Source organism: Periophthalmus magnuspinnatus, chromosome 7, assembly GCF_009829125.3.
Source record: "Periophthalmus magnuspinnatus isolate fPerMag1 chromosome 7, fPerMag1.2.pri, whole genome shotgun sequence".
Lineage (NCBI taxonomy): Eukaryota > Metazoa > Chordata > Actinopteri > Gobiiformes > Gobiidae > Periophthalmus > Periophthalmus magnuspinnatus.
Window position 1 is genome coordinate 24,751,121 of NC_047132.1, and position 27,364 is coordinate 24,778,484.

Consider the following 27,364-nt stretch of genomic DNA (forward strand, 5'->3'; position numbering starts at 1 on the left):
CTTTTGTTTCATTCACACATGTTTCAGAAACCCTTTATTAGTTTGTCTACATCTCCAAAGCTCAAAATGCTCTGTTCCACCTTGTCATGTCATGAAGCAGTATTTTTCAATTTAACAGCTACACTTTACCTTTTGTTCAGTAGAGATGGGACATTGCAGGGCTGAAATCATTCAAATAACTCCAGTAAAGGTGTCTGGAGTTTAAAAACACAGTGGAGCACTTCCTGTATCACCACATGGCATCACAAGGTGGAACCAAGTGTTTTCTCTTTGAGAGAAGACCTCAGCCTAAATATGCAGGGTTTGTGTGCTAAACATGTGTGAATGAAACAAAACACAACTCCAGGTGTGTTTTTGATGAGGAAGCAACATTACAACAGACCAAAAAATAGTGCAATATGGGCCCTTAATTTCTTTGGTATTAAAGGTGCATTGTATCACTTTGCTGGTGGAGCATCTGCACCTACTGGTGGAAATGTTATTGCCTTGCAAGACAACAACCTGGAATGCTCCCCAAAATAACATTAAATGTACCCGGTATCCATCTCTATGCAAGTGAGGCCCCAAGACCAGGTTACAGGTCAGGTCTGATGAGATGTGAGTCAAATACATGCGTTTTGAGCAATAACAATACCTGCACTTGAAAAAATGCAAGATAGATAAGTTTAATGTCATACTATGACATTTAATTCATGGCAAACAATAACATTTTCCATCATTTTCCACCAGAAAAGTTACATTGTACACCTTTAACATTAGTGACTCAAGTAAGAGTGAATTCAAAAAGTATATTTGGAAACTTTAAATAATGTAACGATAGTTTGAAAGCAAATACAGTGCTATGATTGGACCATGCAACAGAAGTTATAAAATACATTTTAATGCAGGTATTCAGTATTCTGTAACAGAATACATTTTTAAGTATTCTTCCCAACACCACTGAATATGCACCTTTTCATTTCCACTTTCTAAACACGGGCAATAGTTTGTGTGGGAACATCCAGGCACGAGGAAGCAGGTGCAGAAACCCACAACATTGTGCTGGAAGAACAAATAAAGATAAGGAATGGAATAAAGGTGGATGAGAGAGGAGCTTTCTCTAAAGGTCTAAACGCTTAGCCTTGCGTTCTCCGGGAAATGTCACTCTTTGCTGCTGAGCACGTACAGAAGCAGTTTAAAGCGTTTGAAATACAAGTGTACTCGTATGAGTGTGTGTGTGTAAGCGGCACATGTAGAGATTTTAGCCCTATGACCTAGAGAGCCCACAGCAGCTTTAGCGATGTCAGTCACTGAATAATAGTGTACCAGTGTCAGCAACTACAGAGTGTGCACTGAATTTAAGAGACTGAATATAAAGTAAACTATTTAACCTTCTTTACTATTGTTTTTTTTGCCTTCCTGTTTACTACAGAATAGTGCAGTGTTTCTCAAACTGTGGTACATGCCCATAGAGTGTATAAAGAAGTGAATTGAGGAAGTGTGACGTCATCCATAGCGTTCGGCTCCAGTCCATTGAAGCGCATCCAGACTAGCAGTTATAGGGGCGAATTTGGAGCCGAGTTCCCTATTTGGAATTCCGACCACGAGTATCAAAGCAACCAAAGAGTCACTTAAATGTGTTGCTAATGCTAGCAGGAGGAGCGACCTCAGGGAATGAAGGTGCCTGGATTTGTCTGTTTTTATTACTCATATCTTGATTTACAGACACAAGAGCCAAAGAAAAATACCAGGATCATGTAGAGCAGGTTAATACGAGCATTTTAAGACCAAAACGACGGGAAGAGGGGCAACACTTCTTCAATGGAAAGTGTCAATGGAGCTGGAACCGTGGACATTCACACTTCCTATTTAGAATGTGGCAGCTAGCAGGTTAGCTATGTCCATTTGTACATACAGTCTATGACCAGGCCCCAATGATGGTTCACAGACTCTTTCAACAAGTATTGGTACCAGTAGTTAGTTATTTCCTATGCTTGAAATTTACAATCGCAGAGCACTGGAGAAAATAAACAAACCAATGTCAAGCAATATATCATGTAAAGAGAACAATACCCTACACAACAGAGGGATTTCTCCGAGAGTCAGATTAAAGATAAGTAAGCGCTAGTCCCTTGTGAGAGATTCTATTGAACCATATCTGGGGCTGTTGGCAGAGTGTTTGTTTTGCAGCCAGGCACATGGGCGTGTGGTGGACCTGTCTGCCACACATTCAAATGTCTCTGTCAATGGGTGGTCCTGCCAAAAGACTATAGCAGCTTAAAAAGAGAGAGGAAATGACTTTTCTTCACAAGTCATTCTGTCGAGACGCCGGCTTGATTTGAGATGGCAGCAATAATTAAAGTGACACAGGCAGAGACACACACACGCACACATTTACTGGGCTGACAGGGTAAACGGCCCACACACCTAGCAAGATTCACGGTGGTAACTGGATTAGATTTGTTAGGGCTAAAAGAAGAGCGTGGCATGTCAGTGATTACAGGTCGCTGATGGGCAGGGGCTCACGGAGAGAAGGAAGTGGGTGCAATTCCAACTCAGGATAAATTGAGCCTAAGTGAGATCTTAGCCCAATTTCAGCCAGATAATCACAGCGGTGTATCTTGCTCCACCAATGAAACTTTGCAATGCATTAAGATTGCAACTAACTACTCAGTGATTATTTTATTTTTCTTTTGTATTCACCTTATTCCGGACGTTGCCATGGGCCGCTATCATTTGACTTGTATTATTTTGCATGTGGCTGCCCATCTTGACACCACCTAAATTCGATATGAACTACAGAGCCGTTTTAAAGCCTCCCAAAGAATCGTGCATTGAATTGTCGGTGCACATGAACATATAAAATTTTACAGAAATCAACGTACTTTATGTTATATTTTAGCAGCAAAACTTTTCTCAAATTTTCCATCAAAATGAAGGGAATTCCCACTTAAAAGGAAGTGCCACCACAAAGAAAGTGCGGCAAAACTGGGCCGAGCGGGATAAGGTCAATACTCAACTTGTCAAATGACTAAAAAATCTCAGTTTATAATAGAAATAAATATATTTTCAAGGACCACGTACAACAATCGTGTATGAAAGTGGTGTGTGGTTAGGACAATGAAGACAAGCAGTGCTTGTCCAATAAAATCTAAAATAATCACATGCCAAAAGTATAATTACATTGCTTTGAAATATATCCAAATAATCACGTTTTCCCTTCACTTCTGCCTGTTTGCAGAATGGTTGAAGTCACAGTGTCCTTTGGTACACTCCACTGGCCTCTGAGCGCACGGCAGCAACAGCGGTCTATGTTCCAAACATCTTATTAACTTGTATAGTTGTTCTGTGGTACGGAGGCCATGCTGTGCCATTAGACTTCCATGTGCGCCACACTCTCAACATGCGCTTTTACAAAAGGAGAGCCGGCCGGTTGTTTTTGAGGCTTGAGCATGCATACTGAGGATCACGGTTGGCTCAAACAGCGCTGCATAAACCCATAATGTAGATCCACGGGAATCAGACATCTGAGGTGATTTCTTGTGAGTGTGCATATGCAGCAAGAGACAACAACAGCAGCACTAACTTTCAACACAAGTGTCTAAAATAAGTTACTTTTATCGACAAGTCATTGTTTGTAGCTTTGCGTTTGTAATGATTAGATGTAAGACAGTCATTTAATCAAACATGAGCAAGTTTCAGGGCTAGTCTGTGTGAAATGGAGGATCCGGAGAGAGCAGTGGAGTGACAGCGGATGGGGAAGATAGAACACATCTGGTCTGTGACTTGTTTATGGGGCAGTGTTGGTGGAATGACAGAAGTATTACACATGAACATGTGGCTGTTCTGGACCTGCTTTAGGGAAATACAGGATGTTTCTTCAGGAAAGACGTGGTTTTGATTTGCATCTGTGAGGTCGGTGTAAGCGCTGCTCTAACGCAGGGCTGTGTTTAAGGGGACATGTGTGACTTGTAGTATCACTTGATGCATGTATATTTTGTATAGAAAGTGCTGTACACAACTGTAGAGCTGTCATATGTCACTCATATGGTTTCTAGATGCATAATGATAATTCCATAGGTAACAATAATACTGAAGACTCAGCTGCAAAAATGAGATGTAGGACCCAAACAAATAGCCAACTGACTAGCCCTGTTTATACAAACGGGGTATCAAATACAGTCCAATATGTACAAATATTAATACTATGTAGATCTAGGCTTTTCTAATTTGACTCAAAATGGCTCATTATGCTCATAATATGTAAAATAAATATACTAATTTGCTATTAGTTTGTATAATTGCCTACAAGCTGTGTTATTGCCTACAAGCTACCTCTACATTCATAATCTTTGTTAAAAATGTGTGAGATTTATGTTTTGATAAATAAATAAAGATGTCAAATAAGTTATGAATAAAACCAAGACTGTTCTGGGGGCAACAGGGCAGGGCTGTGGTGTCAGGGTTACAGAAGAAAACCATGTGTCTATCAAGTGATGTCTCAATATAGTTCGAGTGGTGCCTTCAATTTCCAAGTTCACGTTGCTATATACATAAAAACACCAATCCATCATCATCGATCATTTACATCATCACTTAAGTTGGAGTAATATTAAACACTTGTCTTCTTGCTCTGGATATTAGTCTAATATTGTGTCTTAGGAGGCAGCATTAACCTTACCCTTCGAAATACCTGTGTGTCCTATATTGAAAAAAAATTAATGGTTCTTAATCTTATAGCAAAAGCTGACAGTCTTATCCCATCATACTTACGCCCCGATGTCCCCATAGACCTGTCATTGACTCAGTCTGGTCCTGCCTAGAGTCTTACATGGAAGTGTGTGCAAAGCAGTAGCAGGAACATAAAAATGTAGTAAAGTAGTCTACTTAAGTATACATTTTATGTATCTGTACTTTATTTAAGTACATTTTAAGTACATTTTAAAGTGGATACTTCATACTTTTACTTCACTAAATTGTATACTTTATACTCCACTACATGTTTTAAACTGGACAGAAAAGTTAAAGAATTTTTATTAGATTGAGACCTGCTGATTAGGCTGAGGGTTTATTTTAACACATTCATAATTTGAGAAAACAAAAAATACAAATAAAAACTGCTAGAAAAAAATGTGATTAAGTTGTTTCTGTTGAACAAAATTCAGTACAAATTTTTATCAAAATCACTACATCTGAGCATCTGGGCATGTCCCACCGGGAGGAGGCCCCGGGGAAGACCCAGGACACGCTGGAGGGACTATGTCTCTCGGTTGGCCTGGGAACACCTTGGGGTCCCACCGGAGGAGCTGGAGGACGTGTCCGGGGTGAGGGAAGTCTGGGAGTCCCTGCTTAGACTGTTGCCCCCGCGACCCGGCCCCGGATAAGCAGAAGAAAATGGATGGAAGGATGGATGGCACTACATCTGAAGCTTTATAAGATCTCAAAATCAGAAAAATACTTTTACTTTTTACTCTTTATGTACACTTTTAAACCGATACTTTAATACTTTTACTTAGGTAGAATTTTCCATGTGACACATGGTTAAGTAATACAATTGAGTTCTTCCTCCATCATTGGTACAAAATGACATTGCCGAATTGATTACACATTTAAAAGGCTTGTGGCTTTTATAAGGTTTTAGTCTGCTTCTGTGTCATCCTTTTAATAACTGGCCTAGTGACCATTCTAATACCAGACTGCAGTAACTATAACATGGTTTGTTTTTCTTCATGGTAAATGTTTGATTATTTTGCCAGTACTACTAATAATAATAATAGTGACCAGTTATTTCTTGTAAATTAGGTTTTGATTTGTAAAACAATAAAATATGAATAACAGATATTTTAAACAATTTTAGTTTTAGTTTGTCAGAATGCAAGAGTTTGGAGGTGGTTTAGTGCTAGTGACGCCAGGGTGCCCTCCTCTACTCCTCCACTCGTCTTTTCAGTAGAGTGGATTGCTGTGCCCTTTGTTCCTTGCTTTTCTTAAGAGCAGACTCGAGATTCTTCTTCTCCATTTTTAAGAAAGCACACCTCCTTCTCGGATGACTGCAGCTTTGAAGATAGCTCCTTCACCTTTCTGGACATCTCCTCTTTTTGTTTGATGCTTGTTTTACCGTTCATCATTGGTGGTGTTTTGTTCTACCACCTCTGCTTGATAGTCCTAGTTTTGCCGCTCGTGCACTAGACTGTCCCTTCAGGGCTGCAGGCCTCTGGTGTTCGAGTGCAGCAATTACAATATCCTGTTCTTTAAGTGTATTATTCATTGTTTCCATGGCCCTTTTGGCACAGGCCAGTTCTTGTGTAAGCTCCATTTTGTCGGTCAGTGCACTGTGAAAATGGTATCTCATCTTGTTATGTACACTGGTGAAGTTTTCCAGCTCTTTCTCTTTCTTTTGGAGCATGTCCTTGACTTTCTGCAACTCCAACTCTGTTCCATTCATTTTTGTTATAAGGTTTTTGACATTGCGAAGCTCCTGTTTCCGCTACACATTCTCCTGCACTGTGCTGGTTTATAGGTTTCTGATTATACTATGAATACAATATTTTTTATTATTTAATAGTGCTTGATAGCAATAATTTGATATCAAGCGCTAAAACTACATCATTATCTATCTGTTGGCAGTAATTAAAGGGCCCTTATTATGCTATTTTCTGTTCTATGTTATAATGTTGTTTCCACTTAAAAAACATACCTGAATTTTTATACTGAGTTCTTCTCTCAAAGAGAAACCACTCTGTTCTACCTTGTGATGTCATGTGGTAATACAGGAAGTGCTCCACTGTGTTTGTGGAACAGAGCATTTTTGCGCTATGTGAATGAAACAAAACACAAGTGCGGGTATGTTTTTGAGGAGGTAACAACATTATGACATGGCTTACAGCTCTCAAGAGTCAATTTTGCATAATATAGGACCATTAACATAATCTACATTCCAGTGGCATGGGGTCTGGGCAATCAAGGCATGCAGTGCTAGTCCGATAAACAGCCCGTTCTCTCTTCACTTCTGCCTGTTTGAAGCATGGTTAAAGTCACGGCGTCCTTTAGTACACCCTACCACGGCTCCAAACATTTTATTTTTGTCTTAACTTGTGCACCTGTCTGACCAGTGCTCCTATCTGACTAGTGCGCTGTTGTTGTTAGTATCGCTTCATGAATGATTGCACATCTGTAGAGCTGACATGTCACTCACATAGATGCATAGTTTCTAGATGTATAATGATAATTCCATAGGTAACAGTAATACTGAAGGCTCAGCTGCATAAATAAGGTGTAGGAGTAGGACAAATCTGTGAAGAAACAAATAGCCCACTGACTAGCCCTGTTTGTACAAATGGGGTGTCAAATACAGTCCAATATGTACAAATATTAATAAACTACCGTGTGTAAATCTAGGCTTCTTTAAAATTGAAAATTGTTTTGTTTTAGCCATTTAAATGTAACAATGCAGCTGTCTTTGTGATAAAACATTTACACTCCGTATAGTTCAGGTAATAATTACAATTACCATAAAACAATTAAAATATTAAGAGTTGACTAATCACGATTCTTTAATTGCTGCAGCCCCACACACATCTAAAAAGTTGCAAATAAAGTGCCACAAAGGATGTTCACGACTAAGTTCTCTAAATTGCAGAGGCACTAAATGTACCACAGCCCAGAGCCCACAACAGGAATCCAGATAAAGTTTTCCTCGTGGGATAATCTATGAGGCAGGATTAGAGAGGAAACATTGGCACATTAGGTGAAAGCTGGCACTAGTTTATATTCTATTTTTTGTTGGATCTTACAGGCATGTTTTTGCAGTAATTTCCCTGGCATTTGCTCTCATTCCCCCTTTTCATTATCTGCCTCTATGATAATGGTTTGGTGGTCTTGTTTATACCTGAATTCATCACGATCCCCCTCATTTCTGTGTCCATCTGATTGGCCTATTGTTCTCACGGTACTCTCACTGCGGTGCTGCCTCTCTGACAGTTGAAGCTGCTGACCTTAACAAATGCCCATGTATTATGAATGTAACGCCGACGTGGTAAAAGTTGATGAAAGCTGTCATCCAGAGCCAAGGAGCGGAGTGCACTGCAGTGAGAAGAACCTACGTCTTGGCCACTCGGTCATATGCATTATTGAGCAGTAGAGAAAGTAGAGTTTTAGTACATTTAGACCTAGAAAAAGCAGGACAGGGACCTGATTCTTAACTTATACCCAAAGTGGCCAATGTGCAAAATGTAAAATAAAAGGGGATGTTTTAAGTCTGGGATACCTGATTTTCACAATGCAGAAGGAGGAAGTAATTATTTAAAGTTGGCTGAGTCTTAATTTTATATAGAAAAGCCTTATTCATACACCAAAGTGAATCTGGGGTGGACCGTGCAAGCGCAGCCAATCAGAACACTCTTTTGGTGCTCACTTCCTGGTTGATGAGAAATAAAAATACTCCAACAGATGCCAACAGTGCACAGTGGTCTCATTTGTGTGCATTTTGTGAGTGCTGCTTTACCATATACTCTTTGGGGGAAACACAAAACCTACCCATTTACAAAAAAGCTGAGTACCCTAGTTGTAATAGGATCTAAAAGAACTAGGTCAATATCAGTAGCATCCAAAATGTAACTGAACATTTAAAGCTAGATCAGTGGCTCTAAACGTTACAAATGTACACTTTATTAAATAATATAAAAATGTGGGATAAAGGTCAAAATTAGTCTTCCATGTTCTATATCTGAATAGGCTCTGTGCACAACAGCGCTCAGCAACCTCACTGTTAGCGTCACTACTTCCTGTCCAATTTTATCTCTATGAGGTTGTTACAGATTCATGTTAAAACTAACAAAAAAATTGAAGATAAAGCAGTGGACAGGGAGCTACAGGTCTTCTCTCTTCTCTTTTGTGTTTAAAAAGATCGATATTTGTGTCTCATTGCTAACGCTAATGCTATTTTTGAGGCATAATATTAAAACAACACCACAACCTGAAGTATTGTACAAATAAAAATGACTGTGTTGGTCTTTATTTTAATTCATTTGAATGTTGATAGGTTGTTTATTGTATGTTTTCTGATTTGAATAAAAGTCATTGTATTTAGTTCACACCTCATGAAGTGATAGCGTGGACTCGATGGTTGCCAGGGACAATGGTTGAAAATGTGTGTCCCATGTCTCATATGCTGCATGGTCTGGATCAGGTCAGCTCATCAATAGCAGGGGGCAGCATGTATAATATTGTCACAGCAGTCAGTGTGAAGACTTGCAGCATCAACAAAAAGGGAAAAGTGCTCAAAGAGGCATCTCCCCCTTTTTGCCCATTTACACTGGACACATGCCAAGCAGTCAGTGTGAGGGAACAGATACAAAGACACTGAGGTGGTGGGAGCGTTCCAATAATCAATACGGAACAAGCTCCAAGATTTTCTGCTGATCCCCAAGAAACACAAGTATCTCGCCATCATCGCCACTTTACTTTAATATCTTCTCAGAAACTTTTGATAGCTTTGACAATCTATTTTGCCTCCTGTCTTTTTACAATGTCATGTCATCATACCCGGAAAACGATTTTATTTTTCCAAGTATCATTTAATGCTGACAAAAACAACTCAAGAAGAAAAAAAGATGAAAAACGTTGGTAGCCGTCAAGTTCTGTGACAGTGACTGGGACACGAGGTGAGCGGTCAAATGTATATAGAGAGAGAAGGGAGGACACATCAAAAGTTATAGACAACTTAATTTATAAAGAGATTAGAGAATATGACGTTTATGGCACACTCAGTAAGGTAAAACAGACTTAAAGAGCCCAGATTACTCTATTTTCTGATCTCTGTTGTAATGTTATTCCCTCATCTGTCAGGATTTGGGTTTTTGGTGTGCTCTGTGCCGTTTTTCCCGGCCCCTTCTGTGTTTGAGCCTGGAGCTGGGTGGAGATTCTGGCTCCTCCCACACACACCTGCAACCCATTATCAATCAAGCTGCACCTGTGAGGAGAAAAGGACTGAGGACCTGACACTCGGGGCCAGATGGTCTTGTCATTTTCAGGTTTTTCTTCATGTCATGCACCGGTTTATTTGTTTGCGTATCCCTGGAACCACTCTGCCCCTCCGTCACCGACCCAGCTCTCCACGTTCGGTATGAACATCCCGGCCTCTGACCCTGCAACCCACCACTTGCTCCAAGACTACTGCCTACGACACCGCTCCCAACTGTCTGCTCTGTGTACCTTCATTCACATTCATGTATCTGCAAATAAACTCTGTCCAACTGTTTCCCCGAGTCTGTATCATTGGTCCCTCTGTCAGTCTTTACGACATCATCACAAACATACCTGGAGTAGTGTTTTGATTCATTCACACATGTTTAACACAAAAACCCTGCATATTTAGGATGAGTTCTTCTCTCAAACAAAGAATGCTGATGTCATGTGGCAATACAGGAAGTGCTCCACTGTTTTTAAATTCCATACACCTTCACTAGAATCATTTGGTTGATTTCAGACCTGGAATTGCCAATTTGTACTGAACTAAAGGTAAAAGGAGCTGTTCATTTAAAAACTACCAATACATGACATCACAAGGTGGAAAAGAGCACTTTGAGCTTTGGAGATGTAGACAAACTAATAATAAAGGATTACTCAAACATGTGTTTAAGAAGCAAAACACAACTCCAGGTGTGTATAACACGGTTTAAAGCTCACAAGAGTAAATTTTGTGTAATATATGATCTTTAAATGTGCACAGACAGGACCTCATCTACATCTATCTACTGTTTTACACATTGAGCCACAAAGCACAAGAATTAGGGCTGAACGAATTGGCAAAAATATCTATTTAATTGCATTTTTTTTGTACAAGCTTTGCGATTGCGGATTCTGTTTGAAGTTCATATTTTAAACATATCCAGGAGGTTTGACACAAAAGACTGAAATTGGCCTGTGAACAACAATCACATGCATTTCAGCACATGTTTGTACACATCTAATTTACAGGATTAGCTGTTTTTATACAGAATAAGACAGAATTCTTTGATGTTTCTAAGAGTTTACCTTTTTAACTACTATACTGGTTTATGTCAAACTTTGTCTGAGGTACATTTGTAAGGAATGTTATGTCTCTTTTTTACTGCAAAATAAATCTACTCACATAACCATGAACTATGAACCTCGTGGAGGAAATTATGCTACTTCAAAAAGTGCAGCCTTTGCGATTTGCTAATTGAAAATGCGATTTCGATTTGATTGTGAGTAATCTTGCTCTTGCAGCCCTGAAAGAATAGCAAAAGAAAAAGCAATCTGACCAGAACTGAAGAAGAGGCTTGGATGAGGAGTGAAATGTCTTCACTAAAACAACTTTTTGTCCAGTCGACAGATTTGAGTTTTTCTTTTGCTCATACCTGGACAACTGAGGGATTACACAGACAGCCCTAAAAGAATGTCACATAGCATTACAATGTTACAGAAGAAGGTAAATAAACTAACTTTCGCTTGTATTTGAGATATATATATATATATATATATATATATATATATATATATATATATATATATATATATATATATATATATATATATATATATAATGAATAACTTAAACGCATCCATCTCCACAGAGACAAGATGAAGACTGTTACGGGTCAAATCTCTGGCAGTATATCTATAATATATAATTGAATACCTGCAAAATAAATATGTTTAATAGAAACATATGGAGAATTACTGGCTAAAAACAGCAATGACAAGTACTGAAGTCATAGTTAGCTGAGTCACCAGGGCCATATCACCATAATCTTCACAGTAACAGCTTTACGGTTTACTACCAAATAACATTAAGTGGTGGGAGGTGTGTGTTCTGATTTCTCAGGAGTTCAATAGATAATTGAATATGCAGGATTTTTCAAAAACACAATAATGAAACAAAACTACAAGTACGTTTTGATGAGAACAACACTTTTAACTGCATTAAAAGCTAAAAAAAAAAAAACACAAAAAAAAAACTTCATAACATCAGCATTATACCAAAGCTTCAAAAATCTGCAATTGTCTAAATAGTGCGTCTCCTGTGGATTTGAATATGAACGTTTTGCAAAACTTTGTGTGTGACTGATGAACTGGTGAACTTTCTCTCCACACTGATAATGGTGCTGCTGAACAGTACTGCGTGAAGCTGCCACAGGTAAATGATATCAGCAGGTACACAGCGCACAGCCCACTGCATTTTTACAGCAAAGACACAGAGCTGTACACTTAGCTTTGAAGTGCATTTGTCACCAGAAACAGCAGTGCTTGACTTCAAAGGGGGCATTATAATAGCCCCAGGCTTTTTCCACTTCGATAACTGTTCAGTGTGTCTTTAAGCATGTGCTGTTTTCTCCCATTCACTCACAGCATGAAACAAAACTCATATCAGAAGAGAGGGCGAGAGAGAAAACACGCAGTCTGCAAAACGGTGATAATATCCAAACCACTATGTGATGGATGCAGCACAGGCAGTAATCAAAAGGAGTTGCCTCTCTAGAATGAAAGAATGAGTAAAGTTGCAGTATTATTTTGTTAAAGAAGGCCTATTGTGCTTGTGTCTGCTCTATAGTTATAATCTATGACACCTGTTGATCATTATGTTATAATTTACACAGTTTCCAAATTGCAATATTGAACTTAAACGACTTAATAAAAGAAAGTAATCTGACTTCCATGTTTGAAAACTGCAGTGCCCAATGGGAGCTGACATTGCCGTAAACGTCATCACAACAAAGAGCCGTGTAGCTATTGGGCCATAATCTAATCAAAAATAAACAATACAAAAAAAAGAAACAAGATTTTTACCCCTACCATCATCAGCATTAAACACTGGAATGGTTTAATATGTGTGAAGTTGATCTGTGCTCATCTTTGTGTTTTGTATGGAAATTAACTTCACCCATTTATTCTGACGGGCAAACAATTTCTCTGCCATAACCTTTATTTTCATGTATTTACTTTTCATTGTAAGCCTGTATCTCTCATCTAACCCACACTGACATGAGCTAACACAAGCATACACTGTGGAACTGTGTGTCTCAGCAGGTGGCAGCGAGCGATAAAGACGGGGCCAATCGAGGAGGAGACGCGCGATAAAACTGCAGTTCTGACGGACGAAGGGAGAAAGGGAGAGAGGAGCGACAGGGAGAGAGAGGAGGGGGGGAGGCACTGAATGGAGAAGAGAACAGGCACCGCAGCTCAAGGCAGAGGGATGGAAGGGGCAGAGACAGGACAAAAGGATGAGATAGTGTATGCGGTAATGCAGACAAATCAAAGTTGGTTTACTGAAGAAAGGTAGAATTGGAAATAACAAAATATTCTCTAGGGGCAACTGGGATATGTGGATAGTTTTAAATGAAGTCAAGCTAAAATAAGTGTTATCTTTGCAGAAAGTCTGAATAAATGCAAAAGGTTGCTGCTGGAAGGGCATCTGACTTGCATGTTGAGTGTCTCTCACTAGGATGATGTCAAATGAAATGTCTAACACTTAAAGGGGCACTGTCTAACTTCTGGGGGGCCTGTCACCTGCTTATCTTCATAGAGATGTTATTGTTTTTGTCTGGATTGTTTTTCCAGTACAGCATTAAATCTCTTATTACATGCATTTTAATGTGAAAAATAATACCCTGAAAAACATGATTTGTGCAGATTTGACATGTAACTTGTGCTGGTGGTGATACCTGCCTGTCTCTCCGTGGAGAAGATGGAAGTTTAATGCCAGACTGTGTAATAATACAGCCTAAGCAATAACATCTCCATGGAGACAAACAGATGGCAGACAATCCACTAGAATACCCCAGTATCTCTTAATGTTATTTATTCATTCATAATATCTCATCAGTAAAAAATATAGCCACAGAAGCCACACCACACAAGTTAGTGTGTGTAGAGGGCCAAATCTGGATGAATGAGGTCGCATCAAGTGCAGATGAGCAGAGTAAAAAGAAGACAAGGATTCAGTGTAGTGCAATAAATAAGTTAGAGATGGGCTAATTAAATAATGATAGACAATTAAAAAAGTCTTTGTGAATAGCCATTTCATAGAGTGGCATGAAAAAAGTGTGTTTGTATATACACATATATGTATATATAATTTATATAAATTATGCTTTTTGATCATAACGGAAGAATCTCCTCACTAGTCATTGTTGTATTATATCCCATACAGTACAAATACGTACAATTACAGTGGAGCCATCATCTGGAGTGCCTATGGAGAAGCCATTAGCTAACCAAGTTAGAAGATCTCAAGGGGCTTAAGATACTTTATGGGACAACTGCAGGAGGGCTAATGCAACTAATGTTATTAAAGTTTAGACAAAAGACATTACAGGAAGTCAAGAGAATTATTATATGACATTAGATAAACTTATGCATAATGAGAGGAGCGTATTAGAGTTTTAGTTTAAAAAGTGCATGGTGTTAGTATAGAGCTGCTCCACATTGAGCCAAACATAAAAATGGGATGTCAAAATAACCATGTCTCCATCTCTGTCCTCTTCCTTTCAGTCTATCCCTGGACCAGAGTCTGTGAGAAAAATCCAATTTTGTTGCAGCATCATGTTGTCCTGATAGGATCTATCACCTGGAGCCGAGCGGCAGTGCTCCCAGAACATATCCCGCACCAAGATGCAGACGCTGTATGTCTTACACCGGGAGTGATGGGTCTGATCATTTCTGTAGATAACAGTCGGGATATTCATTTTGTGGAGACGGAAAGACTGAGGGTCTCTATATGTCACAGCATGTCCTCAGTCTGAAGATGAAGTTTATAATCAAACCTGTGCCCTTTTCTAATACATCATTGCATTCATGCCACAGTCATCTCACGCCTGGGGAATTAGCAAAGAATTGCAATAATTCAGAAACGCTTCATCCCCAGATGACCTGTTCAATATGGATGCCCTCTCCTCTCACATACATGCAGGTGTCTGGTTTCACTGCAGCTAAATGACACTACAGCGGAGTCATCCAATAAGGTCAATACTGGAGGAGAGATGACTTGCATAATGATGGCAGCTTAAATGGAAACCTTCATGGCTCTCCACAATTAATTCTTGTGAATGGGTCTTTATAACCATGCACCTTATACAGATAAATGTTGCATAGCAATAGGACAATAGCGGAACAGCATGGTTATTTAGTTGTGTTTAGTAGACAGTGTTATTGCGCACCTTCATGGCCTGTGCTTTTTTATGGAACATCTCCTCCATGTTTTGTGCCAGCTGTTTGACCAGACGCAGCCCATCGATCTCCTCCACTCGCACTGCCCGCTCAAACTCTTTGTATTTCTGAAACACAAAATTAAACAAATATGATCAATAATAATGAAAATACAATGGTCATCTGACATAAGAGGGGAGAAAAACTGAATTTAATGACAATCAAAACTAATCAAATTCACTACGTTTTGCAAAGTGACACACGTTTATTTTTTTTTTCATAATTCAGCCGACTGTTGACGTGTAGAGATGGCTAGTTAATATAGCAAAAGCTTAAAATACATTTTTCTAGTATTCATCAATCACAAATTTCAATTAAATTTACTAGAAATGTGGCAATATATTTCTCCAAAGTCTATTCTTCTCCAAACACTTATAGTGACAGTAGTTGGAGCTAGACCTCTCAAAAAGCACCAAGCTGATCCATTATGATTTCAAACAATGCACTTTCAGTAGATTCTGTGCACAGCAGCACCTGGCACATTGAATTTATTATATTTAAAGGTAAGACAGTGGACAGGAAGCTGCGTACATGTCAAACAATACACAAAGAAAAAGAACACTTCACTGCAGGACACTTCTGTGTTTAGAGAGACGTTTGTGTCTCAATGCTAATGCTACTGCTAATTTTGAGGAATAATAAATATTAAAACACCACAAACTGAAGTATTGTACATATAACACAAAACTATATATAATAAACATAAAAATAATTGGGTACCCTCTATTTTAATTGTTATATTGTTTCATCGTTTCATCTTTGCCAATTTTAGTAAAAGTGAGCTCTGAGACGCAGTAGGCTAGCTAGCATGTTGTCTATTCATTGCATAGACCTAATTGTACATGTACTGCAGCAACTATGAATTACTTTTTTTAAACCTCAATGAAGCACTTATTCAAAGCAGAGAAATACCAAGATTTTTAGAGCTTAAATGGAAGAGATGACACACCATGTTGTACAGAAAATCACATTATTCTTCCTCCAACCTCAGCTTTCAGATTAACTGCACCTCAGTTTGGGACAGTGACATTAAGTCGTTCTAATTCCTCACACTCTGCTCGTACTACACACATGGGCCATCACAAGAGCTGAAGTAGGCTCCACTGCTGCATGGCCTTAGCAAAGGGACAGAATTTTTTTAGAAGATGCACAGGGGATTTAACAGAAGATTACCTTCAAATCAAATGGCATGGCCTCTCTAATGTCATGCCAACCTGCTTACACTCAGACAGAGAGATGATGTGTAGGAAGTGAGGGAGAAGAACAGGGCACGGGGGCTTGGGATTACAAATCTAAATTTTAAGGAAAATGGTTAGCCCATTTGTTAACAACTTAACAGCACCTTTCACTATATGCACTTTAAATTGCACGTACACTTTAATAGCACACAGCACTTTGAACATTATTTGCACTTTAAAAAAGACAATTGCACAAAAGGATTTTAAAATGTTTATTTAACTTGTCTGCTTTTACCCAGTTTTAAATCTGGAGGCACAGTGGCACTTTAATTGAAGCTGTGTGTCCTGGAGGGGAAAGAGTACAAACTTAAGTTAACAGGTAATTAATTAAACTGAATATGTGCAATATTAGTGCAATGTTTGTTTGAGAATGTTTTTAACTGTTTTTGTGTGTTGTGTAATTTGTAGTGTTTTTAGTGAAATAGTGTTTAAAAAAAAATACTAAAAACTTACCACCTTTGTCCTTGTGTCCAGGTATCAAAGAGGTCCCTGGGGAAACGAGCTCCATTAAAAAGGTTCCGGGGCAGGACCAAGGCGGGTAATGTGCAGGGGAGGCATGTTTGGCATTTTAAATGGTTTATGGGTTTTAAGTATATTTGGTGTTTAGTTTTAGGGTTTATGTGTTTAATATATATAAAGTTTGGTTTGGTTTATGAATTTATTTGGTTTTATGGAGGTTTGAGTTTTAAAGAGCTAATGTAATTTTTTTTTTTTTTTTTTTTTTTTTTAAATCCCTGTTAATTAACAGTAGTATAATCCAGTACTGCTAAAGGCCAGCCTATGTTACAGTTAGCATGAAAAAACGTATTCCATACTGTAAAACCTTTTTTATGAGATTGAATTTGTTTTATCAAATCCTGTGGATAAGCATTTACACGTTTATGTAATTTTTCAAATATATCACATTTTTACAACAAAGACCGAACAGAACAAAAACGAAAATAACCAAAAAGTAGATTAAGATTTGCGAATATATACACATATATACAACACTTAAAGGTCCTAGATTACACAAGATTGACTCAGGGCTTTAAGCCATTTTATAATGTTGTTACCTCCTCAAAAACGTATCTGGATTTGTGTTTTGTTTCATTCAAACGTTGGAGTAACCCTTTATTATCAGTCTGTCTCTCTCCAAAGGTCAAAATGCTCTGTTCCACCTTGTGATGTTATGAAGCGCTAGTTTTCAGGTTTACCTTTAGTTCAGTAGAGATGGGTAATTCCAGCACTAAAATCATCCAAATGATTCTAGTGAAGCTGTGTGGAATTTAAAAACACACCGGAGCACTTCCTGTTTTACCACGGCAATTATAACATAAATTGGAAAATAGAGTAATATGGACCATTAAAAAAAAACTGTCCCACTGTCAATGCTTCACCTCCTTCCCATTCCCAGTCCTCAACATCTTCTAATTGCAACAAAGAAATGCTTGAGAGAATAGGAGCCCAATAGAACCAAATAGAAGGAGCAATGGAGCATATTCCCAATGGATTAGGATGGATTATACTCTTGGGCAAAAGCTGTTAAAAATGTGTTATAGCATATAATGGTCTAAACTACTTTCAAACTTCAACCTTTGATTTGCTGCCAAAATGTCGCACTCGTTGCCAGATGCATGTGTGCATTCCAGCCAAAACAATTCAGAGTTTCAAATCCGCGTTCAAAAGCCCTAGAGGGGATATCCAAAAAAGTGTCTCTCCACATATGGCAACACTGGAACAATTACAAAGACAAACAGAAAAAGAACATTTCAAAAAACAATAGGCCCGCTCACCTGAATTAGAAATGCCTGAAAACAATGAAAGTGTGACCTGAAAGAGTTATACAGTGTGTTAGACTGAGAGCAACATCAAAGTGCCGTGTTGTAGCCTGGAGTGCTGTGTTCTGAGTCCAATCAGAGTGACTGCTGATGACTAAGTGAAAATGATATCTGGCAGAGCAAAAACTCCTGATAATCCTATAGACCGATATCAGCAGTCACAGAGTAAAAAAAATAGCAAAAATCAAGCTTAAATAGATGTTGAAATCTTAACAAAATGCCACTGGACAGCCAAACCTTCGCCATGGCATTTACTAAGCCTCATAATGTAAACTGTGTCGAGGTCTGAAACATCATCTTTTAATTTGTGTTGGAAGAAGTGCTCAATTTGGTTACTTAAAAATACACATATAGGGGCAAAGAACTGCTCGAATAAAAGTAAAAGTATCACATAAAAAATACTCGAGTCCCTTGCCTGGCAAATCCAGAATGATACTTGTCTGTATTTTTTTTATACAGATTGATATAAGTCTCATCCCCACAGCCTCTTTTGCATCTCAAGCCTGATCAAACAAGATCGGGCAATCAGGAAACAAAGGAATTCATCGGTCACCTATGACTTATAAATAAAATCTAATTTATCTCACCTCAGAGTTTAGTGCCTCGCTCACTGATTTTGTTTGCCCACCCACTGTGATAATTTTCTTCCTGTACTATTTATGATATGGACGGAACATTCTTGTCGCTGATTGGCTAATCCACCTGTCAATCACGCCTATTTGAAAACAAGGAGATACACCAATGACCAGACTCACATCTTTGCAAAGTACTGAAGAAGTGTGTATTCTGGATCGCAGGCAAACAAGTCCCCCCTATAAAATGTACTTTTAGAGTAAAAAAAAAAGTGCACACAGATTTTGATAGCAAATTCCTGCATTCGACCCACTGAGAGCCACCTAACAAGAATAACACGGGAAATAAATCATTAAACCCAATAAGTTATACACAAGAAGGTTAGAGGTCACATATACAAGTCAACCTATGCTTTAAGACAAAAAGAAACTTTGATATGACACAGCATAGCCACTTGTGTGAATATTTTGTGCGTTTGTGTGCGCAGTGTGTGCTTGCGATGACAGGCTCCACACCTCATGCTGTGTGGAGATGTGCAGTCAGGCTGACCGCAGAGCAGAGACCAGACAAGACAAGGCCAATTAGCCCCGAGCCATTCTGTTCACCTCACATCATCATCATCACAGGGGAGTCCAACCCGCACACACCCCGACCGCTGACACCCTGTACTACAACCTGAGCACACAGTGAAACAATGACGAGGGGAAATGGAGGCTTGGCTTTTTTGTTTCCATGTCTAAAATGAAAAATAAAGCCAGTAACTTAAACCAAAATGCCTTTCTTCTCTGTTTGTGTGCAGTGTTTGTAATCAGTGTTGTGTGGCATTGCTGGAGGGGGGGCAAGTCATGAAGAGATGCGTCAGTGCCTGAGGATGCGTCAGGCGGCACCGAGGTCACAGACAGAGCAAAAATGGCCTATAGCAAAATGGCTTCTGATTTACCTCTTTAACTTATTCACTGATAAGTTTTGTTTCATTTACATACTAAAATGTATTAAAGTAAATCTTGAATAAGGTCAAGGTTTATGTAAGTATTAATGTTAAGATGTTCAGGATCAAGGGAAAATTTGGGAAATTTTAAACAAATTAAATGATATTAAATCAACTATTCGTGATTAGATTGGCAAACCCAGCCCTGTTGTATTCTCACATACTACCACTAAGGGCTATGTAAGTCACTGCTGTCTGATAGTGTGCCAGCTTTGGACTCACAGAAGAAGACTAGAAACTCATCTACTAGTAAAATCTAGTAAAAAATAAACTTACAGATGGTAGTATCTTTACAGTGTTCTGCAGAAGAAACATACATTGAAAAAATATATCTCTTAAATATTTAGGGGGCTGAGCATGTGCGCGAGGTAGAGATTACCGGCTAGATATAGTCAGCCTCACCTCCACGCACAGCTTGGACTCTTGAACCCAACTCCTTGAGTTGGGCTGGACTCTCCATTTCTCTGGCGTTGCCCATGGGGAGAGGAGGCGAGCTGGTGTGGGTGTGCTTATTGCCCCACAGTCATGTTTTGAACGAGAGGGCCGCCTTCGGGTCGGGGACAGGTCTCTCATTGTTGAGTCGGCCTATGGGCCAAATGGTAGTGTGGAGTACCTGGCCTTCTTGGAGTCCCTGGGAGGGGTACTAGACAGTGCACCGACTGGGGACTCTGTTGTTCTATTGGGGGACTTCAATGCCCACATAGAAAACAACAATGACACCTGGAGGGGCGTGATCGGGAAGAATGGCCTCCCTGATCTGAACCCGAGTGGTATTGTCGATGTGGCTGCTCATAGCTGTGTTCTTAAGGTGAGCGGTGCTTGTCACGGCGGCAACCCCCGAACCCAGTGGTGGACACCAGAAGTAAGGGATTTGGTCAGACTGAAGAAGGAATCCTATCGTACCGCGGCTCATGTGGTCACAGAGGCAAAACCTTGGGGTAAGGAGGAGTTCCGGGAGGCCATGAGGGAGGACTATCGGATGGCCTCAAAGAAATTCTGGCAAACCGTCCGACGCCTCAGAAGGGGGAAGCAGTGCTTCACCAACACTGTTTGCAGTGCAGGCAGAGAGCTGCTGACCTCGAGGATGTTGCCAGATGATGGAAGGAATACTTTGAGAATCTCCTCAATCCCACCATCATGTCTTCCGAGGAGGAAGCAGAGACTGGGGACCCGGAGGCAGACTCATCCATCACCCTGGCTGAAGTCACTGAGGTGGTTGGCAAGCTCCTCGGTGGCAAAGCTCTGGGGTGGACGAGATCCGTCCTGAGTACCTTAAGTCTCTGGATGTTGTGGGGCTGTCTTGGCTGACACTTCACTGCAACATTGCGTGGCGGTCGGGACACTGCCTGTGGAGTCACAGACCAGGGAGGTGGTCCCTCTGTTTAAGAAGGGGGACCAGGGGGTGTGTTGCAATTACAGGGAAATCACACTCCTCAGCCTTCCGGGTTAGGTTTATTCCACGGTATTGGCGAGGAGAATCCGACTGATAGTCAAACCTCGTGCTTTTCATCCCGGTCGCGGAATAACGTACCAGCTCAATACTCTCCATCGGGTCCTCCAGGGTTCATGGGAGTTTGCTCTACCAGTCCACATGTGTCTTGTGGATCTGGAGAAGGCATTCGACTGTGTCCCTCGTGATGTCCTTTGGAGGGTGCTCTAGGACTATGGGGGTTCGGGGCCTTTTGCTAAGGGCTGTCCGGTCCCTGTATGACCAGAGCAGGAGCTGTTGCCAGCAGTAAGTCAGGGTTTCCTCCGCAGGGTGGCTGGGTGGAGATAGGGAGAGGAGCTTGGTCACATGGGAGGAGCTTGGAGTAGAGCCACTGCTCCTCCATGTCAAAAGAAGCCAGCTGAGGTGGCTCGGGTATCTGTTCAGGATGCCTTCTGGATACCTCCCCAGGGAGGTGTTCTGGGCATGTCCCACTGGGAGGAGGCCCCGGGGAAGACCCAGGACATGCTGGAGGGACTATGTGTCTTGGCTGGCCTGGGAACGCCTTGGGGTCCCACCAGACGAGCTGGAGGACGTGTTTGGGTGATTGAAGTCTGGGAGTCCCTGCTTAGACTGCTGCCCCTGCAATCCAGCCCTGGATAAATGGAAGAAAATGGATGGATGGAAAAAAAAAAATATAAACACATACGTTTAAATCATTGATAGACGACATACTAAAAAGTGCTTACATCACCGTGATATAAGAGCCAGCCAATATCGGCCAGCCAATCTCTATTCCAAACCTCAAACTACAGATTAGGCCTAATCACACTGGACAGGTGTCTGTGTATTTGTCAGTCTCAATCCCAGCCTCTCTCTAGACGCCAGTGACATAATCTTATTTGCATCTGTGGGCCAGTGTTTCACTGAGGTTTATATAATTAAGTGTTTAATGGAGGGGGAAAAGTTCATCTTGCACAAAGACTCGGCACCATTTCCCCAAATCCCAGCTCATTTTACGGACCAGCAGAGCCCCCTCACCATCAGCGTCCTAGCCCACCATCACCGCTGCCTACATCGCTGCTTTACCTTTTATCTCTCCCACACAGAGCTGCATTCAACACCAGTGCCTTCTCATGTAGACGTAATTATCTTTATTTACAAAGCACAATATAAAAAATCCTTTGATTTATGTTCATTCTGACTGATGTAAAAGCTAAGAACCAATTTAAATAAACAACCCACTGGATGTCTTTGTAGAATATTATCCAGCCTCATTCACGGGTTGATGTTTTTCATTCACAAAAAACAGCTCGACTTTTGTTAGCAACTGGCAGCATGTCGGATTCTATGAGAAAGAATGAGAGTGAATTGATGAACAAAAGAGGTTCATCTTGGGAAATCCTCCGTGTGTTTGTGTGTGTGGTAAAAGACGAGAAAGCAGCAGAATGAAGCCACTCGACAGACTCTCTGATGTTTGGAGCAGACGGGCGCTGGCATGGCAGCTCACAAGAAACACGTAGTAACTGTGGGGAGAATGTGAAAGTAAATATTACCTGACATGTACTGACAACATGACAATTATACATTTATGAATCTAAAATAATCTAGACTTTAATTGGATTTAATAGCACAGAACACCACCAGGAAACTGTAAGGTAATTACAGAGGTCACCCACATCATCTATTGGGTTTATTGGAGTGGAACCAACATGACTGCAGAGTCATGGACCTCAGAAAAAGGCTACAGTAAAAATGTAGCACTCCTGCCATAGTAACTGACAACTCAAAACAAAATCTTAAATATTTTTAACGGTCAGATTAAGTAATTTTCAAACCATTTGGAGAAGCAGTTATTTGTCACTTTTCTAATGTATTGCTAACAGGTTCATTATTCACTGTGATGGGCTTTTTACAACTTTCAGAGACCAAAGTGGAGTTTGCATAACAGTATTGCTAACAACCAGCATGCTAACAGTGCACTATATTTGTGCTGGGGCAAAACTTTTTTTTCTTTTAATCAGGTACAACCCCTTGAAGTTCTAATGCATTCCTTAAGTATTTGGGAGAACAGAATATTGTGGGATCTGTATCAGTATTGGGTTGACGATTCTAATCCAGCTGGCCCTGTTTCCATCACTCAGCCTCAGGGAAGTTCTGGCAACCCAAGTAAAGCGATTAAAGTGAATGAATAATGGCCACATAGAAGAGCTTTACAAGGAAAAAACAACAACTATAGCTTTGTAGATGGATTCCCTAAAGATGTAAACAACTGCCTTCATGTTCCCCATTCATTTGCTGAGTCATATCATTGTAACAGCCTTGGAGTAAGCGTCCATTCTGCTCAAACTAGTCTTTGCAATGTCATCGCTTTCCAGAGAGTGCTGCTGCTCCCTACAGGCATGTTTGTAATTACAGCTGACATGAAAGGAGAAGGTGAGGAGACAAGGTGGCACCCAGAGGTGTTGCACGGCTGCACCCACATTCACACTCATTACTGTGGGTTCACTGCAGCATAGTCACCATTGAACCTGAACTTCTGTATTAAGATTAAGTACAAGTAGAGCTGGGTGATTATGACAAAAATGATTATCTCATTTTTTGGTATTACCTTATTAATATTCATACATTATGGCAAAAATGTGGTAAAAGGTGCCTGTAAATGTCTTGGTTGAGTTTCATTTTTTCAGCACAGAAAGAGAATGGATCACAAAATTGCCACATTTATGCAGAAATATCATGTTATACCTCTATTTGAAGCATTACACTGAAAGTTCATTTTATTTTTTATTTCAATCAGGTCTTTTTAGTCAATATGCTTGTTTCTAATTTAGGATATCTCCAAAACAACAATTGTCTGATGCATCTCCCATCTGTAAGTTCTTAAATGTAATTGTTAAAGAAGATAAATTGTGCTTCTGTCTGCTATAGTTACAATCTATGATACCTGTGGATCTAAAAACACTTAATAAAAGAAAAAAGCCCACTAACTTCCGTGTTCAATGGCTCATCACAACAAAGAGTCAGCACTTTCATTGAATTCTCCATATGTTTGCCAGGTTATTATTATTATTGTTTTATTTGGTTGGGACAGTGCCTGGTAATGAACAAACGCGATATACATGCTGTAAACACACTGTATTGTAGACATTGGCTAATTTCCATCCATTGTGCCGCATTCGCTCTCACAAACATTCACTCATACACCAGCATACAAAGACTGGAGACAAGGTGGCTGAAGTGTCTTGCCTAAGGACACAATGATAGAATGCACAGGTCTGAGCGGGACAGTGCTCTCACAACTGAGCCACTGCTGCCCCATTACGGCACCAGCTATTATTTTTTGGGACATCTTCACACAAGGAGTCAGCACCTTGGATGGATAGCTGCAAACCAAGCCAATGAGTAACTGATTTTTTTTTTTTTCATTTGTACCTACACGAAGTTGCCGAATCCTACGCCAATTGGGGAACGAAGTAAGTACACAGAAGTGGGCGTATACGGGGGGACGGTGAAAACAGTTCATTGGAAATATGACATCTTGAAAATAAGAGATTAAAGATTGCTCAATTATGCACAAATCACTCCAAATGCAACTTTGAGGGGGTAAAAGGAGAGGTCTGCTTTAAAAACTGATTTGGAACATTGAGGGATTCCATCATTGATAATCCCTCATCACATTTTGATCACTACCTTTTACTTTTCATTTTGACTGATAACATCCAGTGAGTCTAGTATAGTGTCTACTTGTATAATTTGGTTCGCTTTCACACCTGGATTAGGATCAGAGACAAGCATCCAGTGGAAACCTACTTCGGATCACCAAATATTCCACAAAGCCAAATCACTGCTCTGCCCTCCCATGCTATGCTTTGGTGCCGCTCCTTCTTTCTTTATGCCACCCAACAAATTGTACCCTCAAAAGAAGAGCACTGGCCGCAGATGAAGTGGAACAATTAATTTCACGCCTGTCCTCCCTGCCTCAAAAGCCCGTTGGTCTGGGTCCCTATCTCCTGCCACTGGAGACATTTCCCTGTGGATTCTACATGCATTCACTTACATACTTACTAGACCAGAGGGTGAGGTACAGGGCTGCAGGATATAACATTATCAAACCAAAATTACAATTTGCAATAAGTAAATCGCAAAGGCAATTATTTAACTGCATAATTTCCTCTACAACTACTGTATATGTCTTAAAAAACCTCCACAAACTTGATCTGAAATACATGGGATTCTGTATTAGCTTAGCAGTTAATATTTTTGTCTTATCTAATACTAGTAGTAATCCTTGTTCAATTAGATACAGTATGTGTCCAACAGATTTGATATTTTAGACATTTTCACATATCCCATGTAAGCTACATAATTGTTGACAAAGTAGTTTTAAGAAGATCTATTTGCGCTTGTGTCTGTTATATAGTTATAATCTATGACACCCATGGATCTTTATGTTATAATTTACGCATATGTCTGTTGCGGTGAAAATCAACTTTGATTGTCAATATGGCATCTTGAAAATAAGTGTTTAAAGACTGTTCAAACATGCGCGCGTCACTCCAAATACAACTTCAAGAGGGTAAATGAGAAGGAGAAAGAACTATAACATGGTTAAAAGCTCTGAAATTCAATTTTGCATAATAGGTCTGCTTTAAAGATAAAAGAAAAAGAAAAAAAACATATTATGCCATATCACTATTATATTAAGAAATGCAAATAGTCAAGTTGGACTAAGTAATTAGTCAAATAGCTTGAATGTAATATATAGAGCTTCATTTCAAGGCTTAGTGCAAAACAAACTGCGGTCCAAAATGTAGGCTACACTCAAAAAGAGAATGTTAATCTTGATTAAAAAGCAAAAAAAGATTATAACAGTACTCGCTCAATGGGAACACTGCAATTTGTCATCTTTGAGTATGTTATTGATCACAGTGTGAAGATGTCCCAAAGCTGGATCAATGTGTTTGAATGGGGAGGGTGTGGAGAGCACATGCCCATATAATAACAGTGACAGACCGCTCTATCGCACAGCATTGTGGATGTGACAAACGGCGTGGTGCAAGTCCAAGGAAACCCAGCTTACGTGGGTCACTGCTACAGTCTGACTTAAGTGGTGCAAACATATTAGACAGGATATAAGGGAAACTTATTATGGTGTGGTATGGTGTGGTCATGTGACAATCATTTTAAATATATACATGTTGACTGGAGGTCTATATAAATTAATTTTTTATAATTGTATTTTTCTTGTACTGGTTTAAGCATATACCTGTACTCAGTCAAGACTCTTACAACACTGACTGTCTAAAATAAGTCAAATAGTCTAAAACAACAATGACAATCTGTAATCAGTGCATTATGATACAGTTATGCTATAGACAAATATATAATGTACTTATTAAATCTTTAAGTTAACATTCAGATCTGCTAGCACTATGTCTCCACCACTTCTGCTATTCTCCTACTTGCCAAAGAAAAATCATCACAAACACAAATATAAACTGAATCTTTGTATGTCTGTTTTAGCCTCTCCAGTGATGGATCCAGTCAAATGATGTGTTTTCCTGAGGTATCATTTTAAGACATTAAGGTTTTCTGTTTTTCAGTGTGACTGTTGTGACAGTAGTACAAAATGTTTTATTTCATGAGAGAAAATGTGTCATTATTTTGATAATATGCTTTATTTTCCAATTCTACAAAGAAATATTTTGATATATGCATTAGAGGTATCAAAAATGTCTACTTTGGTACTAACTGACACGAAAACAATTTATGCAACTTATAATAAAGTAAATAAATAGAACCAGTCTACATCAGTTCCCTTATTGAGTTTGAAATGTTAGTATCATGCCAACACTAGTATACAAAATACTTCTGTGGGGGTCCTTAATAGTTTTTTAATTAAGATAAAAGAGGTTACTGCCTATGTTCTCGCCCTAAATCTAGCCCTCTAGTACTATAATACATCTTGCAATTGTGGAGGTCTCTTCTCCAAATGGTAACCCGTACAATACAGATATTACACCAACAAAACAAAAATGTCCTCAGTTAGCACTTCGACTTTAATTGCTTCCATAATGTTGTTACTGATTGAAATGCTAAAACAGCTTTTATA

At 39.5% G+C, this 27,364-nt stretch overlaps 1 protein-coding gene across 2 annotated transcripts in view; it reads right to left on the reverse strand.

Annotated features, from left to right (window-relative positions):
* Positions 1-27,364, reverse strand: part of cacna2d3a (calcium channel, voltage-dependent, alpha 2/delta subunit 3a) — a 110,685-nt gene that overhangs the window by 64,784 nt on the left and 18,537 nt on the right. For both annotated transcript variants that reach the window (XM_055222961.1, XM_055222960.1), the window contains exon 2: positions 15,156-15,272. In XM_055222961.1, coding sequence (XP_055078936.1) covers positions 15,156-15,272 — 117 coding nt within the window. The remainder of the gene's footprint in view (positions 1-15,155; positions 15,273-27,364) is intronic.